Source organism: Aythya ferina, assembly GCF_964211825.1.
Source record: "Aythya ferina genome assembly, chromosome: 28".
NCBI lineage: Eukaryota > Metazoa > Chordata > Aves > Anseriformes > Anatidae > Aythya > Aythya ferina.
Window position 1 is genome coordinate 2510620 of NC_140325.1, and position 14306 is coordinate 2524925.

Below are 14306 nucleotides of genomic sequence, written 5' to 3' on the forward strand. Positions count from 1 at the left end.
CGAAACCACCGGGTTTGGTGATGAGATATCACTCGTGGAGCTTTGCTCGTTCCAGAGCCCGCTGTGAGATCTGCATTTGGGACACCTCTCTCTTTCCAGCCAGAACATCTGCGCCCTAATGCTGAACACGCAACCGGTCACCTCTCCTCTAACCTGGGCTCTCAGCAGCAGCAGGGGCAGCTCCGGCGAAGCCTCAGCTCTCGCTCCCATGGTCGGCGATGCCCAGGAGGTGCTGAGCAGAGAGGAAGACGGAGGGGAGAGCCGCTGGGTGTTGCAAGGATGTCCTCGGGCAGGCAGCAGCGCTGGGAGGCCTCCCCCGGCGAGCCAGCAGATAAGGCAGCGAGAGGGAGGACATGCAGATCTCTGCAGATCCAGCACACGCCCAAGCTCAGACCGGCCCCAGCCCACAAATCCTTCTGCAAGCTCCTCTGTCCCACCTCCAGATGTGCCAGCACCCCATCCTACACCCCGCGTCCCCTCCCAGGCTTCTCGGCGCACACGCCCTCCACCTTCTTGGCTCGCTCGGCGAATTGTCCCAGACACGTCTGCCTGGTGTGAAACGGCCCCGGCGTGCCAGCACCCCCGGCCTCTCCAGCAGGGAAGCAGCCAAACCCTATCACTCCTTCCCATCGCCGTCGCAGGCCATCATCACCCAGGCTGGGCTCCTGGAGGAGGGAGCGAGCCTCCAGCCGGGCAGCAAAGCGACTCGGGAGCAAGCTAGACCCAACGAGACGTCCAGCAGAGTGCCACCAAGATGAAAAAATAAATAAATAAAAAGCCTTCCGGTTCCTTGAGCTTGATGGATCTTCCAAGGGCTCATCGCCATCGCCGTGCCAAACCCACACCTCAAGGCACAAACCAAAAAGGCAGCCAGGAAAAGAGACGGGAACCACGGGGAGATTTGGAGCTCTCCAGGCTCCAGGCCATTCCCCAGAGCCTCCTTTTTGTTGTGATTCGACACAAGGAGAGAGCAGACGTGGGGCTGCTAGGATGGTTCACTGCAGATGGACAGGGCCAGCACCCAAATTGGGTGCCAGCCTCTGTCCCCACCGCTTCGGCCCCTTTGTTTGGATACCTTGAGGCTCCTTTTGACTCCAAGCTGCAGCACCGTCCCTTCCTTCCAAGCAAATATTCCATTTTTGTTGGCGTGAGGCTCTCCCAACAAGCCTCAGCCCTTTCCTGCCATCTCAGCTCGTGCTCAGGGGTGTGGATGCCGTTGATCCACAGCCCCTAACCCAGCAGGGAAGCGCACACACGGTCCTGCAGAGCAGGCACGGCAGAGCTAAGCTGCAGGCACATCTTTTCTGCTCCGCAGCATCCACCTCAGGAGCATTTCACAGCCACAAACCACCGGCACGGAGCTCCTGGTGTAGTCTGTGCTCCCGAGGAAGGACCCAGCCGCGGTCTTTACAAAGCTAACGAGAAGCAAGGCTCCTACCTGTCCGTACAGGGCTCCCTCAGGTTGCTGCTCGCCTCCCAGCTGAGGTTGCATTGCAGCAAGCCCTCTTGGTGACAGACGAGAGGCAGAACCACCACCCCTGCGTGGTTCCAATCCGCTGTCGGGGATTATTTTAAAGCAGAGCAAGCGCACGGAGGTGGGACCGGGGTGCCAAAGTCCCCGTCTCCAGCCCCCTGCGATCACCTTTGCAGGTTGGGGGGCCAAGGGGCTCCTTTTGGAGTACCTTTCCCTGCAAATGGTTAGGATCTCTGCATCTCTTAACCCTCCTGGAGACGAGCAGAGGGGTTTGGCACCTGCCACCTTGTCCTTCAGGGTGTCCCACAAGCTGCAGCTGGGCCACCGTTCGGCCCCCCGTGCCCCTGCTCCCACAGCAGGGCAGCTCGCAGCAATCCGGAGTTTTTCCCAGCCTCAGCTGCCATTCTGCCTCTTGAATTCCACTGAAAAACTCATAAAAAATACAGAAACAGCCCCTGAGATGCACACATGGGGCTGGCTTGCACCAGAATCCCTCAGTCCCCTTGTTTGACCTGGGCTATGTGTGACAGCACCCGCGCTGCTTCCAACTCAGCCCTGAAAAATAAAAACCCCAGAGCCTGAGGGCAGGGGAAGATCCAAACCCACCGGCTGGGGATGCATCTGCCAGCGCCGACATTTCAGCAGCACCAACCCCATCACGGGCATCCTAACAACAACGCTCGTGTCGAAATCCCCCACAAAGCCTTCGCGCTGCGGCGAGGCCGCGCCGGCGACGGTTTCATCGGTGCCAATTTCACAACTGCTGACAAACGAGGAGCTCACCGAAAGCCCTTCCTGCCACTCACGGGAGCTCGAAGACTCCAAGCTGCGCGCTGAAGGTACCCAAAAGCTACCAGAAAAGTGAACCTGAAGATGACAGACAGCATCTTAAAGCCATGCAGAGCCTGCCTGCCGGGAGGACACGAGGCACCGCTCGCCCACCAGCGTGCTTCAGCACAAACCGACGTGTGTGCAGAGATCTTTCCTCTGCAGGATTCCAGCTCAAAGCCCCAAATCCTCAAAACACAACAGGAGGAGCCAAGGGCACCCCCAGAAGCCGGTTCCCAGCCCGGGATGCGCTCCAGCCCCGGCGTGCCCACGTTGCTCCAAGCATCTTTAAAAGCTGCAGCCAGCTGGACCCAGCGAGAACAAACCTCAGCCAGGTCTCTCCTTGAGCATCTCCAGCTTTTGGGGCACGGCACGGTCCTATAAGTGTTTTTTAGGGCAAAAGCAGGCTTGGCAAGTGCCGAAACCCAGCTCGGGTGCACCCAGGAGGCTGCGCGCAGCGGGTGCGTACAGGTGCTCCGCGCCCATACAGGTGTAGGACTTGGATGTTTGCCTTCCTGGGTGTTTATCTTCGGGCTGTGTCTGCACACAAGCTTATCTCCGAGAGGAGGGGTGTGTTTCTCCTGCACGGGCTGTTATCTCGAGGGATGTGGGCTTCCTCCAAGGCAAACGCCGCGTGCGCGCCCCGCGGCTCGGTGTCAGCGCCGCTGCGGGCGCCGCTGCTGGGGTTCCTGCTCCTCCCCAGCCCTCTTCTGCCACCAAAATGCGTGGCAAAGGAAAAATACAGCGGCTGCAACAAGGGAGGGAGGTGTGGGAAGGATGGAGCAATGAGAAAGGGATGGCAGGATCCTAATTGACGAGCACCGATCCCATCTGGATACGTTCAGGGTCTCCCCACAGCTGTTGACAGAATAACCCCTAAAAACCCCATTATTTTTTTCCTATAAATGTCTCCTCTCTCATCACCACCCCAGCGCTCCGGTTCACAGAGGGGACAAATAACTCGGCCATTCCTAACGCTGCTCAAACACCCTGAAGATGGGGACCCTGCTCCACACCACCCAGCACATCCCCACCCCTGGACCCGTCCCAGCGCAGCGAGGGGCTCTCCCTGCAGCCACCCCAAGCCACCCCCTGCCCTGTCTTTTAGGAAGGGCCAAATTTGCTGCCCCATCCCCGCAGCATAAATCGAAGGCTCCCACTCCTGTCCCCACACATGCTGGCACTGCTCGGCTCAGCAGCACCCACTTTTGGGCTGTGCCCTGTGATCCCCCATCGCCTGGGTGCCTCCCCATCGCTCCTCTCCTCCCCAAAACCCCGGGCAGGTTTGCTCCAAGCCTCCTCTCCTGGCAGAGCTCCCGGGCGAGCAGTTTGGGCAGTGGCCACCCTCAGATCTCCCCGCTCCCCTCTAATTTACCCGAGAGCCCTTGGCCTCTCGTGCCCACAAGTTCAACTGTCACGGGCTGTGGGAAACCTCAGCTTTGGAAACGCTGCACGGCCGCGGATGCGACCCTGAGAAATTCCTCGTCCGGAGCTGCTGGTAAGGGGGAGAAGGGGAAATTAAGCAGCCCAGGCTCTAAACTGACCCTGCAGCAGGCGGTGGGGGCTGTAACCCTACCTCTTCCCTCTCCCCCCCCCCCCCAATTCAGCCTCATCCCTCGGCTCGCTCGGTCCCTGCCATTCCTCCTCCACCAGCTCGCCGCTTTCCGCGCGGCTTCCGCCACCATCTGGGCTCCATTTAGGGGAGCTGATGTTTTTCGCAGGGCTGTAATCTAAACTTTGGTGTTGAGTTTACATCTCGCATACCAGCGTCTCACCGCTGAGCCTGGCCACGCCGGAGGGGTGTCTGGGGCCGCCGGGCCCCGTCCTGCCGCGGGAGGATGAGGCAGCTCGGCGGCAGCACGTAACCCGTGAGCCCTAAATGCAGGAAAAGGATTGAGAGCCGTGGATCTGTGTGCACAAATCTGCTGTGGAGCCAGCGAGGCACTGACCCTGCCAGCGGGCACGAGGCTGGGAAGCAGGGCAGCTTCCCCTGGGAGCACGGGGAGGCTGCAGATGGGAGCCGAAGCTCTAAATCAGCATTATCCAGCCTCCATCTCCAGCAGCAGGAAATTCTCTTAATTTTTTATTATTTTTTTTTTGCTTTAAACCCTACCCTTATCTCCCTCCAAACGGCACAGAGCCTTCCAGAAGAGTCGGGCCCCGCGAGGAGCATCTCTCAGAGCGGGGATGGAGGCTGCCCTTTGGAGAGCAGGGCACGGGGGCAACCACGGTGCTTCAAAGCCAGAAATCACAGCTAGGATGCTGCATCTCCAAAAGTGCTGGCGTGACAGCTCATCTACAACAGCCCCCGTGCCATCCCCTTGCCCCCAGCCCTGTCCCGAGGGCCAGCTCTGCTCTTCAGCCCTGTGGCCAAAACGTGGCTCGACCCCACTGATCCTCGTGGCCAAGCCAAACCCAAACCCACTGCTTCCATCCTCGGGCTTTTCAGGTGGGATTTAGCCAGTTGTGGACGCTGGGGCTCGGCAGGATCGTGGTGCCTGCACTCACCTCCTGCAGTGAGCTCTCCGCAACGACAGAGCCTTGAAGATGGAAGAAGGACGAGGTGGGAGTGATTCCAGGTGAATTATGACCAAGATTCAATCCGGAAGCATCCAGCTGACGAGGACGAGGTCACATCCAGCCAGGCACGGCTCCTCGCAGCACAGCCACCAGCTTCACAGGGACAAATCCAGCGGGGACTTGCGCCCCATCCACCTACCGGCTCAAAAATTGGGTATAGGCAGAGAAGCCAAGCCCTGCCTGAGTACACTCGCTCCAAGGAGGCCGAGCAGCTGAGCCCTGGTCTGTCCTACAAGAAAAGCAGGTTCCAGCCCTGGCTCTGTGAGGGTTGTACAAGCCCTGTTTGCTTTCCCTGCGCCGGGGCAGCGGGAGCCTCCTCCCAGAGCCGTGGCCATCGGCACTCGAGGGCAAAGCCAGCTCTGGGGAGCACCAAGAAGTCCTGCAGGACCGAAGCACCAAGGCACCCCGTTCCTCTGTCCCAAGACACGGCACCGGGTGTGGGATGCAACAACCCAGAGGGTTTTTTGCTTAAAAAAAGGGAAATTTCAAGAAGCTCCGAGGAGCCACCACTGTGGTTGTGCACTGCGGTTGTGTATTGAAGCCCACTGGGTCATCCCAGCAGCTCCAGTGCTGTTGGCAAACCCTTCGTGACCATCAGGCAGGGCAGGAGGACAAATCCAGCCTAATCTTCATGCCAGAAGACGGGGCCAGTGGGAAGAAGGCGAGAAAACCCCGTCCCATTGAGCTCAGCAAAACACCAGCCCCGGCACAAGTCCCCACCGGAGGGCCAGAGGAAAATTTTGCCGGCACGAGCCCAAGGCTTATCTGCTGCTCCCCTCCCTTCTCCCACATTTCTGGGATTAAACCAACACTGCTTATCTCCAAATGCTGCCTTTTGAACCGGCACAGCCACACCACAGATCCCACAACGCTGCCACACGGCCGGGGAGCTCCGAGGACAGCTGCCCGTCCTCCTGGAGCATCCCTGCAGGGCCCAGCACCACGCTTCCACACGGGATTTAACCACTTGAAGCATCCTCGGGGCTGGATTTCCCCGGGAACTGTAGGAAAACCAGCGTGGAAAGGGATTTTAGCCAGTCATGCTTCATAACCAAGCACAGGGGAAAGCTCAGGGGCATGCAGGGGAATCCACCGAGGCCCAGGGCAGCGGGGCGAGCCCATTAAGCACCGGCCACTGGAGGAGAAGTTCCTCAATGAGGAGCCTCCGTGCCCTGCAGGCAGGCTCCTGCAGCAGTTGCACAGCTGTGCCGGCTTCCCGAGACAGATAAGGCTCAAATGATTCATTCACTCGAAACCTTTATTTGTTCTTGCTTACCCAGAAGGAGCCGGCAGCTGCTAATGCTAAACTGGGACAGCTCCCAAGCCCAGACAAAAGGGCCTGCAAAAAAAAACGGCCTTAAGGAGGAACCGAGCGTTCAGAAAAAGCAATCCTAGAAGAGGGAGCTAGAAGGAGGGAGCGCGGCGCAGCGCAGGAGGAAGAGGAAGCCAGTAAAGCACCTAAAAATAAGTTTTTCAAAAAAGCAGCCAGGCACAGGACAAAGGCTTTGCCTGCACGTGACCGTCACCCGCAGCCGAGGCAGGATGCGAGCTCGGCACAAAGCAGCCCCGAGGATGGAGCTGGGCGAGCTCGGGGTGTGTGGAGAAAGCCAGGCTGGCAGATTTGGCCCCAGGAAGGCACCTTCCTCCCGTGCCATCGATGCCCCGGGGGCAGGATGCTGCTCCTGCCCCTCTAGGGCAGCCTCTGCAGCAGCTTGGGAGGGTTTAAGGGATTTAAACGGAGCTTGGGAAATGAGATCTGTCCCAAAATGAGGTCTCTAAAACAGGCAAGCCCTGCTGGAGGATGAGCGGGGGGTCCCTCGGGCTCTGCACCCGTTTAGGCAGCACCTTCAGATTGAAGCAAGAGCTTGTGGGTGAGGTGCCAACCAAGCAGCCAGGCACGGCAGAGGAGATAAGAGGAGATAAGAGGAGATAAGAGGAGCCTGCCCGGTGCTTGCTGGTGCAACCGGGGCCGACACCATCCCCTCCTGCAGCCACAGGGCTGCGGAAAGCTCCCACGTAGGCCCCAGGCTGGGATCCTGGGGTCAAAGCAGCCTTTTTGCTGCCCCAGCACCCAGAAACCTCCTGCGGGGACCCAGCGGGATCCGAGCTTCAGCTCAGCCCCCGTGTACCACACCGCAGGATGCTCCAGGGCGTGCCATCAGCCAGCCCACCCCGGCTCAGGATTCAGAGTCACGAAAGGAAGAAAAGAATTAAAAAAAAAAAATCCCCCCAGGGATGGGAAAGGCACTCACAGGACGGGCTGAACATCCCCAGCAGGGCAGATATCCTCAGCCTCAGCGCCCGGCTCTTACTCTGAGAACATCCAGCTAGTTCCGCTCCCGGGAAGCCGCCGCTCCGCATCCCACATTCACTTCTGCTTCGCTCCTGCCACGCACGGATCTGGTCATCGGGGCAGCAGCGAGACGGGGTCCGATAAAAGCTCACCCAGCTGCGATACCCCTCCTCGAGAAATTTGTGCTCACTTCAGGGCTTGTCTTCCCCGCTCCTGGACGCGTGGCTCTCTTCTTCCAGCGCACGGGGCTGCGGCCGCTGGGGAGGGCTCTGCCCGAGCTGCCCTGAAACGCCAAGAAAGCTCCCGCATGGCTCTCCGTCACCCTTCGGTCCTTGAACTCATGACTACTGAGGAAGGCGGCTTGCTCAGCTAACCAGCAAGCTAAGAATAGAGACCTTGAAGTGAAACCGCCGGGGATTGGCAGCTATTTTCAGCGCGCTCAGCCGGCGGGGCGGCGTGACATAAGAGGATATAAAGAGGAAACTGCACAACAACTCTCACCTCACCGAGAAAAATTCGGGTAAGCCGAGGCAGAGCCGCCGCGCGTGCTTTTGAGGCACCCCGGCCACCTCCACGCCAGCCCGTGCAGCCAAAAGAGGGTCTGGGGGTGGTACCTGCGGCTCGGTGATGCTCGGGGTACCCCCAGGAGCGGCTCAGCCCCCTTTTCGGTGCTTTCTAGCCCCAAACTGAGCCTTGCGGCTCTCGCCGCGCTTCGAAGGGAGAGTTTGCGATCGCGCCCGGTCGCCAGATGTGCTTCGGAAAAGATCTGGTCTCGGTTAGCAACCACCATTAAGATTCATGCAGGGAAATTTAAATGGCAGCGCTCCGAGGGTGTTTGATTTCAAGCCGTAGGTACCAGGAAAACAAACATACGAGCTACGCTTTCTGGAAACCAAACTCTGCCACCTGAAACCGGTCCCCGCAGCGGCGCTCTGCCACCTCGCCGGCGCACGAGGAGCCTTCGCTGGCATGGCACAAGGTTCTGCTGGCTCATCTCGACCCCCCGAAATATTTTCTCCTGGTTTTCGGATGGGAAGAAGTCGCAAGCCGGGACTGACAGAGCCTGCGGTGCTAAATAAGTGAATTCCTCAAACCTGCTGGTTTTGTGTGTTGTAAAAGCATCCTCCAAACCCTCCGCGGGGCACCGGGAGTGCACAGCTCCGATTCCAGCCCTCGGCCAGCCAGCAGCTGTTTATTATAGCTGATCCTCTGTCCCCAGCAGCCCCGGGACAGCAAGGAGCCACCAGGACAAGGGCAGCAAGGCCAGAGGAGGCAGGGTGAGCCCACAAAGGCAGCAGAAAGGACACAGCAAAGCCTGCGGGCAAGCTGAATGCTGCTCCCCATCCACCCTGGGCTGCCCGGGGAGCAGAGACACCTCCCCACGACCTCTCTGCTGTGAATATTCTTGCCCCGAAGACGCTACTGAGAAGCCTGTGCCTCTTAAGTGTTGCTTAAGGCAGTCAGATCTAGAAAGGAGTTGATGGCAGGAAGAGAGGAGGCTCTTTGCTCGGCAGCTGCACCCCCGGGCTATGCACGGAAACATCCTCTGCAACCTAAGAGCATCAAACTGCCGGTGAACCTGCGGGATTTGCATAAGCCTTGCAAGTTTTGGATCCACATGAAGGAAGAAGTTCAGAAAGGGCTGCTCCTGTCTCCAGCCCTGGCGAGGAAGTGACGTTCTCCACGTTTTCTGTGCTGCCCAAGGCTTCGCTCTTACGCAAGAGCGGCTCTTGAAAAAGCAGCCTCAGCACCAACTCTGCCTTCCCCTGCCTTGCCTAAGAGATTTCCCCTCCTGTGGAGGCTCGGGAATATCCCCCTGAAGGGCTCCCAGCACCACACATTGGCTCCTTGCAGGAGCCTGAGCTGAGCCCCGCAGCACCCACAGGGCCCCAGGGTGCTCCGCAGGCACCTTCCCAGCCACGGGGCTCGAATGCAAACAGGATCGGGACGAAAGTTTTCCTTTCCAAGGGGCAGCTGTGGGAGAACAGCACGTGCTTGACTAGAAGGGAAGGTGGAGAGAGGGAACGAGAGAGGCAAAGCAGATGAAAAGGCCACAACCACCTAACACGACCCAAAGAACGAGTAAAAGCAATCTTGTCAGGAAGCCCAAGCGCTCCGGGAAGCCCTACCTGCTCGTTTAACTCCCGATGGCATCCTCTGAGTCATTCCTAAAACAAGCAAAGGTTTGGCTCTCGGTTTTGAGGTGCTGCTTCCCACATCCCATTCCCCCTGCCAGCACCCCCAGCCCCATCCCGGCACCCTGCAGCACCCGCTGTCACCTCCGGCGGCACAGAGAGGCCACGGGGCGAGCGCGGCGACGTGCCAGAGCAGCAGCAGAGTTTATTTTGTGCTGCTGAGAGCAGTATTTCGGTCCAATTGTGCACAGCAGCCCTGTGGAAGAGCTAATTCCCTCGCTGGCATGTGCCAGATACAAACAGCTCGTGGGATGAAGCTTCACGTAGCCACCGGAGAGCCACAGGGGGTTGTCACTGCGGGACGGTGCGGAAAGCCAGCCAGCCTGCGACCTCGGAGACACCTCTGTGATCCCGGAGATTATCACAGCACCAAGAAACTGAAAGCACCGTCCACGGCACGAAGCTTTGAGCACAGACAGAGTGAATTTTTAGGAGGACGAGCAGGTAGATGTGACGGGTGAGCTGCTGTCCTGCTCCAGCACGTCCGCAGGAGCAGAAGCTCCACGGCCACCCTCGCTCAGACGCTCCCTTTCCTGCCGAAGAGCTCTCTGGCACTGCCTCGAGGCTCTTTCCTCAACATCCTCAAATATTGCCCAAGAGGGACCCAGTGACAGGGACGCATGGCACTCGGACTGACTCTGCCACCTCATCAGCTCGCTGACGGGCGCTGGTGCCTCCCGCCGCGCGTCCGCCGCCTCCAGCCCCTCTCTGCCAAGGGCCGATGTGCCCCGGCATGAATTCCTCCTCCAAGGTGAGCCTGGGAAGTTTCCAAAGCCAGGCCAGCAAGCGCTCGGGCTCCGTTTACTATTTATAGTTTGACAACTGGGACGAAGCCACCCAAGCATACCAGCTTCGTTTGCTCTGGCTAAACTCAAACGCCAGCGATCGAACCCCGCGCGGCACGCAGAGGCTGCCGAAACGCAGCCCGGGCTCATTCAGCGCTGGCAACAGCTGCTATATCTGGAAGACGGTTTCAAAAGGAAGACGAGGCTCCTCGAGGCACTGAAAGAAAACAAATCCTTTGCATACATTCTGCAGGATCGGAGCTGCTCTCCTAAACATCCTCGGCTCGGCATAATGAGAGCTGTGGTTTTCTGATAAAAGTTTCCATTCGGGGCATTAGCAATGATGCCAGCCCTGCACGTCTCCAAAATGCTGCCCATCCACTCAAAAGCCCCGTGCCACATCAGACAGCACACGCACTAACTTGGAGCTTCTTTAAGCAAGAAAATTGCCCCTGACACCCCAAGCACCCAGCCCTGCTGGTCAGGGGAAGGCGATTTGATAAAGCAGCCGTGAAGAGGCAGGAGTGGGGTGGCCAGGCGCAAGCCACGCTCACTGCAGGCACCCACGGGGGTAGAAAAACATCGCAGCAGCTCAGCGGGGCTGCAAGCTGCAGGGCTTTCTGCAGTATTTTTAGGGCAGCGTGGCAGAGAGCAGGCGGGAGCTGGACCGAGGCAGGGCTCTCAAAGCCTCGGTCACAGAGCGCTGCTCAAGTTTGACACGAGCCCACCCAGCTGCAGCCAGGCTCAGCAGGGCCAGGACACGCTTCCTTGGCCATCAGTCATCAGCCCCATTTTGCTAAGGACACAAAAAGTCAGCAGAGAAGCGGCTCGTGGGAAGCCGGCAAAGCCTGAATCGGGGAAGGATGCATTCTTGCCTTCGGGGAGCATAGCAAGATAATGAGACACAGACCTCGGGACGGACTCGATGCAACAGCTCGCAGGACTGAGTCACCTACCCGTCCTCTCCCTGTCCCCCACGGCCAGGGCAGGGGACGAAGCAGGGGCCTGGATGAAAATCAAGAGGGAAACTAAGGTCTCGAAGCCTGAACCTTCAAGAAACCTGGCTCAGGCTCGAGGCAAAGCAAAGAGATTCGTACAAAGCCCTGCCAGAGCCAGGTGACGATGCAGGAGCTGCCTGATTTCAGAGCACTAACAACACAATTGTTTGTTTTTCTTCCCCTTACCAAGGTCCCAGCTGTTAAATACATGATTGCAGGACCTCCTGCAGTGCTCCACCATTTCATCCACTACTTGAACAAGAAAAAAACCCTAAAAGTCTGATTGCAGAGACTCCCAACACAAAGCCTCCTTACCACTAGCATTTTCAGACATTATTTTTCTTAGAACCGTTTCTAAATGGTGCAGGCTTTGCAGCATTGGCTTTCAGCCTCCTAAGAACTGTTTCTGCCATGGGTGCTGTCGCTCACACCCCTGGAGTCACCTGCCTCAAAACACAACACAGACCCCGAGCTGGACACCATCCTGCATCCCAGGAGGATGCAGCTAGGCAGTTTGATGAACTGCAGGAAAAATCACCCTCACGTGCACCTGCACAGCACCTCCACCCTCGTGCCACGCTCTCCTAGGATAAGACAACATGCTTACATAGCCCAGCCCTAACATTTTGACGTGTCTGTCCCCAAATTACACATCAGAAAGGCTGAGGGCCCTGGTCAGGACAGCTCTAACCTCATCACCCTCTCACATCTGCATCTTTGGAGCTTCCAGCCTTGCTGCAAGCCCTTTTGCTGCCATTTTCACGCTCCTACTTCCTGCTCGCATCAGGCAGCTAAGTAGGAGGTGCTGAAATCCTCGGTGCAAACCAGGAAGCGCCAGAGATCTCCCGCTGCCACGTCCGGGCTGAAATGCTCTGCAGACACCTGCTCAGAGGTGTCCGACCAGACCCTCACAGAGCAGAAGTCACCCTCCCGAAATAAAACACAGCTCTGCCAGGAGCTGGGACCGTCTCCTGGACTAAACGCAGGGAAAGTCCTGAGGCTGTTTGTTCCCTGTCCTCCCCCAGGAGTGACAGCTCTTCCCTCCTGCACGCACGCTGCTGAGCCAGCCAAGCCTGAGCGTGCATCTCACCACCACCTCTGCAGGAGCCTCCAACCATCCCATTACTCAGCAGAGCCTCCTAACGTGCCCAACCCCCTGATAATACCTTCACCATGGAAAAAGGTGTGGGAAGCTCTGCTTTTTTGGAGCGTGGGGACTGCCAGCTGAGAGCAAACACTGGACGACTTGCAGGTCTGTGGGCTGTGCTGGCTCAGGATGAAGCTGGGCTACTCAGGCTATCAACAACTCTTTTTTCCAGGGCGACTGCTCCCATCCTTTCTGCTCAAGGTATTCGGACAGGGAAGAGAGATATCATTTCATTAAATAAACCCAACGAGGATGCAACCCAGCAGAGTGACCCCAGTCCCTTAAAACCTCGCTGCCTGGAAGCACCAGCTGCCCTGCAGCAGGGAAAAGCATCGGGATCCGAACAAAACCCTCCCCGCAGCCAGTTCACCACAGCCAAGCACGCTCTCTCCCGTGTCCCTGGGGACCCCGTTCTGCCCGAGGAGCTGCTGTCACCCACAGCCCGGCCCCACAGAGCTGCCCACGCAGACGTTCACCCCGTCTCCAGCAATACAGGGGGACCCCAAGCAATACGAGGGGACCCCCAGCAATATAGGGGACCCCCAGGTTCAGTAAAACAGGGGACCCCAGCACCCCTAGGGCCAGTCCTCAGCAATACTGGGGGACCCCAAGCAATACGGGGGGACCCCCAGAGCTAATGCCTAGCGCTATGGGGGAAACCCCAGAAATTTGGGGGGACTCCCAGCAATACAGGGGACCCCAGAACCCTCAGGGCCAGTCCTCAGCAATACAGGGGGACCCCAAGCAATACGGGGGGACCCCCAGCAATATAGGGGACCCCCAGGTTCAGCAATACAGGGGACCCCAACACCCTCGGGCCAGTCCCTAGAGTACAGGGGGACCCCCAGAATTACGGGGGGGACCCCAACACCTCAGGACCAGTCCTAGCAATACAGGGGGACCCCCAGCAATACGGGGGGGGACCCCAACACCCCCGGCACCAAGCCCTAGCAATCCGAGGGGACCCCCATCAAAACGAGGGGGGACCCCAGCACCCCCGGGGCCAACTCCTAGCAACACAAGGCAACTCTCAGCAACAGGGGGGGGACCCTCAGCACCCGACACGACCCCCAGCACCCCAGGGGGCTCCCCAAAACCGCAGCCGCTCCCTCCCCCAGACCCTAACCGGCGGCGGCGGCGGCTCCATCCCGGTCCCCCCCCTCCACCACCACCACCACCACCGCTGCCTTACCTCAGGCGGGGCCATGCGGGGACAAAGCCGAGCCCGGGCTGTCCGAGCCCATCCGAGCCGGGGAGCCATGGCTCGGTGCTCGGAGCTCTGAGGGACCGGGACCTGGCCCGGCCCGGCCCGGCTCGCCTCAGCCCGGCCCCCGCCGCTTTGTCTGCGGGCGGCGCCGCCCCGCGGCCGCGCTGCGTTTAATGGCGCCGCCCGCAGGGCCGGGCCGAGCCGGGCCCCGAGGCCTCAAACCCTCCCTCAGGGGGTCCGGGGGAGGTTGTGGGGTCTTGTTCCGAGGCCTTAGGTTCCCCCCCGTGGGGGTCTCGAGGTCTCGGGTCCGTCCCCGTCCCCCCCCCGGGGGTCCTGAGTGGGGCTATGTGCCCCCTGGAAGCGGGGTCCGCGCAAGAGGGGAGTGGGGATAAAAAGGGGTGTACCACGAGGGGTTGTGGTTTTTAGGGTCGGTTCAAGGCAAAATGGGGTTTGTGCACTTCAGAACAAGCTGGGGTTTACATGCAAAGCCCCCCCCCCCCAGCCAGCACCTGCTGCACAAATGGGTTTTGGGGACCCCAATGGCTTTGCCCTCATCCTGCACCCCATGTCACCCCCAGCCCTCGTCCCCAAAAGCCCTTTGGGGCCGCAGCCCCCCTGTAGCACCCACTGCCCCTCCTCGGCACCCGATGCTCAAGGCAAGGGGGAACAAGCCAGTGGGGGACAAACAGAACAAAAAGCATCATCCACACCCCGAGGAAGGGCGACGGAGGGCTCCCACCACAGCCCTGACACCAAAACACTTAAAATCCTTTACAGGTGCCAAGATGTGGTGCCGAGG

The 14306-nt window shown here is 59.3% G+C and overlaps 1 protein-coding gene across 5 annotated transcripts in view; it reads right to left on the reverse strand.

The window, feature by feature from the left end:
- HDAC7 (histone deacetylase 7) overlaps nt 1–14306 on the reverse strand; it is a 71198-nt gene that overhangs the window by 30229 nt on the left and 26663 nt on the right. The window contains exon 1 of one of the 5 annotated variants that reach the window (XM_084499816.1): nt 13493–13643. The exons of 2 other annotated variants lie outside the window; for them this stretch is intronic. Coding sequence is in view for 2 of the 3 variants with exons in the window: in XM_084499811.1 (XP_084355937.1) it covers nt 7135–7243 (109 nt within the window). In the remaining variant the exon portion in view is untranslated. Of the gene's footprint in view, nt 1–7134; nt 7570–13492; nt 13644–14306 lie in introns of those variants that run through there. 2 more of the 5 variants (XM_084499811.1, XM_084499813.1) reach the window with 2 other exon arrangements.